The 9,800-nt window shown below is 26.1% G+C and overlaps 1 protein-coding gene across 1 annotated transcript; it reads left to right on the forward strand.

Moving 5' to 3' along the window:
* The first annotated feature begins 108 nt into the window (after window positions 1-108).
* LOC114132653 (proteasome subunit beta type-5) lies at window positions 109-2,734 on the forward strand. Its single transcript, XM_027998163.2, has 5 exons — window positions 109-255; window positions 322-467; window positions 1,709-2,104; window positions 2,175-2,379; window positions 2,461-2,734. The coding sequence occupies exons 2-5, from the start codon at window positions 327-329 to the stop codon at window positions 2,547-2,549; spliced, it is 831 nt and encodes a 276-aa protein (XP_027853964.1). The 5' UTR covers window positions 109-255; window positions 322-326; the 3' UTR covers window positions 2,550-2,734.
* Window positions 2,735-9,800: the final 7,066 nt, after the last annotated feature.

Consider the following 9,800-nt stretch of genomic DNA (forward strand, 5'->3'; position numbering starts at 1 on the left):
AATTAAAAATTAATAAAATTAATTTTGAATGGAAATCTTTAATTATTAAAACTATTTTTTATAATAAAAATATACTTTGTATGACGAAAACAGACAACGTTGCATTATAAATATTTGTAAGGTTATGTTCGTTTTTTTGATAATGATAAATCAACAAATATATTTTGCATTATCAGAAGACAGAAATAACATTAAGATTAAAAGAATAAAGTTTTTAATTAATATTTATTAAACTTCAGTCCATAAACGTTATTGGTTAGTATTCGATATTATTTTTTCGCTTATTAAGTTTTATAAAATAAAATTGAATTCAAATTTTAGCAATCATGGCAATGTTATCTTTGTGTGGGTTATCCGAGGACACTCTATTCAAAAGTAAATCTGAAGTTGAAGAAAATGAAGCGTTTGAAACTTTTCAGAGTGACAATACCGTAAACCAAATGAATTTGTACTCACTTCCTGGAAACGTAAGTGTCAATCATTATTTTTTGTTCTACACAAGACTTGAATTGACCAATATCTATTAGGTACATTACTTAATAAGCTACTTGAAAAATAGAAAACAAATTGTTCGAATTAATAGTATGTTAGTATGTGTAATTTAAATATTCATGATCGTATAGTAATATATTATGCGAATGATACCTTACTTTTCGTAGACTCTTGGGATGAAATCAGTAACAAAGCAACTCATGTTACAAGAAAAGTAGTGATATTTTTAAAACAAAATGTTTTCCATACATTTATATAGAAACTATGTTTATGAACTTTATGATAAAAAATACTACAGATAATCGATAATCCTGATTAACTGATTCTCCTCCCTTGTCTCTCCCCTATTGGTCTAAGTTAAATTTTATTAATTCAATAGTAAATATAAATAAGTAATTGAGTATGTGACAAAATTATATTTCTATCTAGGTAGTAACCGTGGGTAACTGCTACTACCTATGCTCCTCCTCAAAAAAAAATTTAATCCTAGATTTGCCACTGAAATCTAATCTTAATTTAACTTATCTATGTCAGTGCCTCTAAACAGTACTTAAAGTTCTCTATGTCACAAAATACAATTATATTATAGTTAAAAAAATGTCGTATTTACGTATATTATTAATTAAAATAATTAATTTCTTTAAACTTGTGAAAAATCTACCTATCCATTGATTTAAAATAAAAATATATATTTAATTGGTACTTAACTTTTTACTTGTAACGTGATAGGTAGTGCTGATTTTTTTTTTAATTCAACATATAATTATATCCTTTAATATGTATTATGTCCTCTGCTAATCTAAAAACATTGATAACCAGAAAAAAACTATGGAAATCATTTAACACGTTGGCTATCACACCTGATTTCAAAAATTTTTTTTACTTAACATGAGTATCACCCGTGACTCACAAAAAATATAAGTTTTCTTAGTTATTGAATTCTACATAACTTTAAAAAAAAATGAAATATCTGAGAGTCACCCGCAACTCACACGATACACACATAATGACGATATGTGAGTCCCTCGTGACTCTCATAGTACTTAATCAGAGATAGTCAAAATTATGTCTTTTGTATCATGGTGTGAGACACCCGTGATACTCAAGGTAGCAAAAATGTTTTCTTAACATTATAAAATATTTATCTAATATTGCTTGTATCCCATATAATTATATTATACATTTATACCTAAATATTATTATTTTTATATTCTAGCCTGTTGAAAACATGCGTATGATAACAGCTCGTGATACAATGGGTCGTCCAATTGAGTTAAACTTTCATCATGGTACTACAACATTAGGATTTTTATACCAAGGAGGCATAGTTTTAGCAGTTGATTCTCGTGCTACTGGAGGACAGTACATTGGTTCACAATGTATGAAAAAAATCGTTGAAATCAATGATTTTATGTTAGGTACATTAGCTGGTGGTGCAGCTGATTGTGTTTACTGGGATCGTGTTCTCTCAAAACAATGCAGATTACACGAGTTAAGAAATAAAGAACGTATTAGTGTTACAGCTGCTTCCAAAATTATGTCAAATATGATTTATTACTATAAAGGATATGGATTATCTATTGGAATGATGTTAGCTGGATATGATAAAAATGTAAGTAACTACTTTAGAAATAAAAAAAAACTTAAAAAAATAATTATTATAAAATAAATAATTGTTATAGGGTCCATCTTTATTTTACATTGACAATGATGGTTCCAGAACACCAGGTAAAGTTTTTTCGGTAGGTTCTGGATCAATTTATGCTTTTGGTGTTCTTGACTCTGGCTATAAATGGGATCTAACTGATGAAGAAGCTCAAAAACTTGGTCAAAGAGCTATCTTCCATGCTACTCATCGAGATGCTTACAGTGGTGGAATTGTTCGAGGTAATAAATTTAAATAAACATTATATTATTTATTTTATATAATTTGATTCTATAATTTAATAATTTGAAAATAAATTCTAGTGTATCACATCACCAAAGATGGATGGAAACATATAAAGAACGAAGATTGTGATGAAATTTATGACAGAGTAAAGAATGAAGCTAAATAATTAAATATTTAAGTTCTAAATGTTAATTATAAGAACATAATTTTGTACGGTTTTAAAGCATTCAAGTATAAAAGATAATTTTTTGTTTTATAAGTATTCTAATTTTCCAAAATAAATTGTCAATAAAAAATAATAATTATAATAAAAAACTATTTTGCTGACAATATACTTACACTGTACTATTATAGGGTTTATGGTTTGTTTGGTAAATTACTAGTATTTTATATAAAGGCAATTAAATAATTGGATTTAAACTGAATTTTGTGCATCTGTAACCATAGATCAAGTCTTTGTAATTAAATATTTTCTATGACAAATGACTTACGTATAGTTTTGGGTTTAAGCTAAAATTATTTATGTGAGCATCACCTCCCAGAAAATACTACTAATCATTTTTGTGAAAATGATCAAAAACACATTTGTGTTCCTAGTGCAATTTACTAACTACTACTACTACTACTACTTCTTCTTACTCTTAATAACTACTTAACTAATTTTCATAAGTTTTTATTATTTGTTATTACTGTGTTCAATTTATCTTCTAGTGACCATCTATTGGTCTTTTATATTTATAATATATATATTTTAAGTATTTGCTGCTTTTCTTAAATATATCACATATTAGATTTACCTATTCAGGAAATATAAAATCTCTATTTTAAGATTTATTTCAAGAACTATTTTTAGTTTGTATTACTTATTACTTGATTTATAAAAAAATTTATCATACACTTATAATTTATTTATGGTCTCTAACCATAGGCAAAACCAGAGAATTTGATAAGGACTGGTCAAGTGTATTTTTAATTTTAATTTTAAATTCTTCTATCTACTTAGTCAGTTGTCAGTATGATACTATGATATCCAGCCAGTATTAGGTCAGGTCACGGCCTGATTTGAAGTTTTGCCTATGTCTCTAACGTTAACTAGACAGAACATTTTATTTATTTATCATCTATCACTTTTTAAAACTAGGACTTACAACTTTATAAGTAGTGAGTACTAATTGTATAATTATATAACTTATATTAATAATTCGTCATACCAAAAAATGAGAATATAATAAAACAAAAACAAAGTTTGTCATATATAAAGAATTTCAGAATAAAAAATATAGTCACTGTCAATGTAGCAGTTTGAAATATTTTGTATCTAATGCAGAATGCATATACCAAATACCAATATACCTACATCTATAAGACAAAGTGAAGTTTAATGCCAATTAAAAAACTTGTGATTCTTCAAACATTTCACAATAACCAATATTAATCTATTATTGATCACGTCTTAGTAACACTTGAAATACGATTGCATTATTTTTGATTCAAAAAGACGGGTATGGCGTTTATTTTGTGTATAAGACACCTAAATACTTCTTTTTTATTTTTAGATCCGCATCTACAGAGTACAGATAATGTGTACCTAATTATAAATTTATAGAGACGTAAATAATATTGGTAGGCGTAACAGCGTTGTAAATAATTAGTATATTATACTTATGATAATAGGTATTTAATATGGTAGCCGGAAGGACGTACCTTTATTTACTCGTTATAAGGAGGTACCTATTCGCGGTAAGTTTCTCCAAATTAAGCGTTGCAAATATGTGTTCCATATTTCCTGTATATTTTATACAAAATATTTATTAATAAACCATTATTTTTAAATACTAAATAAATTACTTTATTTAAAGTGATTAATATTCAGAGGGACACAATAATAATGGTAAATTATAGTACCTATAAAGTATAAATAATACATTTATACTTACACGTATAACGTATTAGCAAATTTATATAGTTATTATAGTTGTAGCGGACGACGGGACTATTTTAGTTTTCAATAACCTAACAAATAATGTAGCTATATCCTATATAGGTAGGTATTAGGTAAATTATTGGTTGCTAATCTAACAAAGGACCATCGTTTCGAGGTCATTATTATTATTATTAAGAACATTACACCAAAAAATGTACAAGCCGTGAAACAAAAAGAACAAAAGAAATGATAGACAATATTATAATATTCATTATGGGCGCCATTATTATAGTGTAGGTAGGTAATATTGAAAACAGAACGCAGACAACTGCAATTATGTTATAGGTACCTACAAGAGGTTAGCCCGATAGCCGTATAGGTAACAGAATATTAGCTTGTAGGTACCTATATGTAGAGTGATTCTTGAAGCATGCCTCATTCTCTTTTATCCTTAACTAATTAATTTAGTTGAGATTCATATTGAGAGCAATTGTCTATCTTCAGTAAAGCTTTGGATAGAATTAAATTTTAAATATTTTAATATGAATCTTTTTTTTTTTTAATATTTACCTACACCAACCTATATAATTTAACTATATCGTATTGTTAATTTGTAGTGGAGAAATTTATAAAATTAAGATATATATTATTGTTTAGTTAGCATAAATGATGAGTTACACGCATAGCTGAATTAAAGGAAGGGGGCTAAAAGGGCTACGGCCCAGTGACCCCCCCCCCCCAAAAAAATAAATAAAAATATTATGGGCTTGCACAGCTTTTCTACAATTATAAATATACGATTAAAAGAAAATGAATTTAATAATATTTATTTAAAGATACATTCATATTAATCATTTGATATTTGAAATAACTTTCAAAGTTGAATCTAATTAAAAATCTACTAAGATCTACACAGATTGAATTGATTGAAGATAGGTTGAACGCATAAACAATTATGTTAATTAAAAAAGACATACTGTGTAAAAAAAAACTCATTTGATATTTTGATGACGTTTTAGATATTTTTGCATCTAGAAAAATTATTTTAAATAATCATTTATTTGTATTTTTGTATTGTTACCATATATTTTATATTTTAACACTTATTAATATTATTAAATTGTATTTTTTAATAAATTAACTATGTAATGTACATTTTCATTTATCTCTGAGAAAAAAATGTTTTTTTTTATTTAAGCCAGTGGCAAAAGCTGACTTCGGAATATGGGCATGCTCATTTTACATTATGATTTTTAGTTCTATTTAATTTATAATTGATAAACAATATAGAAATTTATATTTATTTATGAATTTATAAAAATTAATAAAATTGGCACTTACAACGTACTCGTAAACGTAAATTATATAAATCATTGGCGAAGCACAACACATTGAGCATGCCCTGGGTGGTTAGTACCGCGGTTGATGGTGGAGCGAGTCTTTGATTGAATATTTCTTACTTTCATAATATAGCAATAACAAGCGTTGCATAGCTTGCGCACACAGCTATCACATGCTCTGTTATTTGTTAATACATGTTACGATCAAAATAAAACACAGACAAGTATAATAATTTCTTCTGTTTAGATGAAATTGTTGTCAAACATTATGATGTTATATTATGATATATTATTATTATTGATGACAAAATAATTTTTGTATTTATACTAATAATGTTTGTATTCTTAAGCATGCTGAGCATGTCCGGAAAATTCGCCTCTGTATTTAACTAATAAATATATCAATCGACATTATTATTGTAAATATACTTTTTTTTTGTAAAATTAGGACTCCCAAAAATAAATTACCTAGCTCAGGGCTTTTTAATTTCATTAATCTGGCTCTGGTTACTTGTATAGTGTATACATATTATGATCTTATAGAATTATAAAATATGATAGTATGATAGTATGATACTATAGGTATTAATACAAAAGTTGTCTCACCAAAAAAAAATTATAAATTATATAATTATATAGGTAATTATATTGACCTATACCTATTAACATTATTATTTATTAATTATTAACCGATATTATGTATCTGTACGTACATTGTACACTTAGTTGTGCATTACAAATTACCAATATATGCCGTAAAATTTGTTAACTCTAATATTTTTTAATTATAATTAAATGTTGTTCATAATATGAAAAAAATTAATTTCTATAAAAAAAAAATGCATTTTTTTGTTCACTTATAAAAACCGTACTACTACATTTTAGCCTTGTTTTTACAACAATTAATGTACTGCGTGCTGTTGATTAATTTCATGCTATTATTATTATTATTATTTTTTTTTTTTTTTAATTTGAAACTTGGCAGATTGCAGTTAGTTTATAGTTCATACATTTTTTTTATTGTTTTAGAATTTTTAATGATCCAATGTATACTGTATGTCATGTGGGAGTGTGGGACACATAAATCATTATTTATCAAGTCGACTATACCTACTCTAATTTATAAAATCTTGAACAATATTAATAATTTGAACTTCATGATTGATTTAGTTGTAGGTAGGTACAAAAAATATTACTTATAACATTAAAAATGTTTTGATCGAGAAATGAATTACCTATTTACAATAAAAAAAAAAAGTGGTTCTCATTTGAAAAAATAATTTTATATAAGACATTTTACATAAAATATAATATTTAAAATAAAATATGTATTTGTTATAAATTCTAAAAATCAGAATTTTAAATAAATACATTATTATAAAAAATATAGGGATGATGTCACCATGCTGGGGATGAGCATGCTTGATGAATCACTCTATAAGAAAGTACACTTACAGTATATGCACTCTTTAGTTTACTCGCGTTTTCATATACCTAGGTATCTACATTAATATACTATTATTTTAAACCAAATTCGTATTCGTTCGGGTTTTGGGAGCCATGGGGCCGAGTGCTGACTGCTAGCATAAACCAGTTGTCCTCGTCACTTCATCGCAATCGCGATGACGAGTGACGAGTGTCAAAATTCTAATTATGCTTATACTTGTAAGAGTAAATTATAAATTATAATATAATATAATAATTTCATACACATGTGCGATTCTTGCCTTCTATTAGTATACATATGACTGTATGAACGTATTCTATGACATTGTTTGTACGTGACCCGAGACCTATCACCTTTGGCTGATTTTCTTTTTTTAGTAACCTAGAAATAAAGACCGAACGACATAAAGACGCAATTTGCATCTATTTCAATTGTGCTATGCTATACAATTTATTATCCATTTATAAATAAAGATAGGTACTGCAGCAATTATGATAAGATTCTGCAGACGTTTTGATAGATAAAAAGATAGGTACTTTTATTAGTTACATACACGATCTGCGATTTACCTATAATATGCTGATATGCTCTGTGTCTTTAAACAGTGGCGTTGGCGTAACTAAGAAAATATAGCATCTGAACTCATATGCTAGGAGGATGGGTAAAGTTTATTAAATTCTGAGTAGAGCGATGAATATATGTATTGATTTTACAATGTTGTGTTTGTTTTTTGTGTCTGTTAACACATTTTGGGGCAGTAAAAATGGAAGTGGTTCCTAGCTGATAAAAAATTGAATCTAGTTTAATTTCTATTTAAGCCATTTAAGGTGTCAAAAGTAAATCCGAAAAATAAATTTTATAAGGAAAAACTAAAACAATTTTTTTTAAAAAACTAAGAATAAACGGAAAATTTTATGCAAGTATGAAATAACTAAAATTTTTGACGAAATCGATTTGGTTTTTTTTAGTTCTAACTCAATAGCGAATATCCGTAGATACTTGAATTTTTCACCAAATGTTTTTATTATGGATTTTATTTACGATAAAATTTTTAAAATATTTTATACTGTATTACTATTTTTATACTGATACTATAAAATTTAAAATTATAAATAGATAATTATTTTTAATAGATGATGTTAATTATTCTGTTATATCAATATTATAATTCAAAAAAGTTATCGAGAACTTTAAACTTTTACTTTCCTATAATATTTTAAGACATTATGAATTTTACTTTTTAAGGTATGTACAGAAAGATATTGTTTAATTTTGAATTAAAAAAATTGATACAGTAATAGATATTTTTATAATAATTAAATACTATTTTTTTTTTTTTTTTAATACCTACCTAGTATTCAACACTAATAATTATTTAATTATACTGTTATACTAAAAGTAAAATTAATTACTTTAATAGCTATATGAATATCAATAAAACATATCAGGAAGTATACTTATTACTTATTAGTTATTAGTTATTAATAGTACAGGCAACTCCTCTCGGATTCGAATAGTTTTTCTGTCTTTTCATATACAATGATGTATCATTGAATTTAAATTTAATACACCCATAGTAGTGACCCGCTCGACACTTTATGTACAACAGAGTGGTACCCAGCTCTAAAGTGGCCAGAGGCACCATTTGAAATATTACCTAGGTACCGACGTACCGTTGATTTATTTAATTTTTATCTAAAATGTTGCATTATTTGTAGTGGTACTACTATATATTATAATATTATTATTAATATTTTAGTCAATACTACATTAATGTAATAATTACCATAAAACAGTGTTAATAGGCTTATAGCATAAATAGGTATAATAGCTTATAATGAATCTATATATTATTTCGCATAGGTTTGTTTATTACTATAGTAAAATTCATATAATACGTACAAATGTCAAGTCTCGATGAATAATGTATTTACATTTTAACAAAATAGTTAACATGATTTATTCGTTTAAGCATGTAATTTTATGTTTAAATGATTTAAAATGTCTATTAATATAAATATAATGATTATAATGAATACAAAACAAAATGAATTACCTACAACTCATTCAAAGAACATTGTATTAAATTTGCAAGTTTTAACCTGTTAGTAAAAATTTTTATTGACAATAATGAAAAAAAAAATCGAAAAATTCCTATAGCCTATAAATGGGTTAAAAATAGTTAAATATTTTGAAAATTGGACAATGTACAAAAATAAAATACCTACATATTTAAAGGATATTTCAATTATTTTGATTTTTAAATTACAAAAATTAAATATTTATTAATAATTTTCTGAGGTTAAAGTTATTTTAAGGTTAATATCGAATATTCTATATACATTTGAACTTGCCATTGTTGCCATTGTTGACTACATCAACGAGTAGGTATATGTTAATCACTTGATCAAATAAAAATATACTTTGGAAAAGTGTGTATATATTATTGGAGATCACCTTGTTATACCTTTATAACTTTAGCCTTTAAGTATCCATTTCTTGTAGACATTGACGCCCGCGGTCAGTGCATAAAGTGTTGAACAGTCGTTGAGTTGTCATAACGATGTACAGACATACTACAGTTCAAGGGCATCTATAAATAATATTCAACACTAATGAGAACCAGAAGGAATCGATCCGTAGCTTACGGCGGCGCAGTGAGTGTTCCGGTTCTGCTTCGTTTCCGGTATTTTTATGTTTTACAAA

This window comes from Aphis gossypii, chromosome 2, assembly GCF_020184175.1.
Source record: "Aphis gossypii isolate Hap1 chromosome 2, ASM2018417v2, whole genome shotgun sequence".
NCBI lineage: Eukaryota > Metazoa > Arthropoda > Insecta > Hemiptera > Aphididae > Aphis > Aphis gossypii.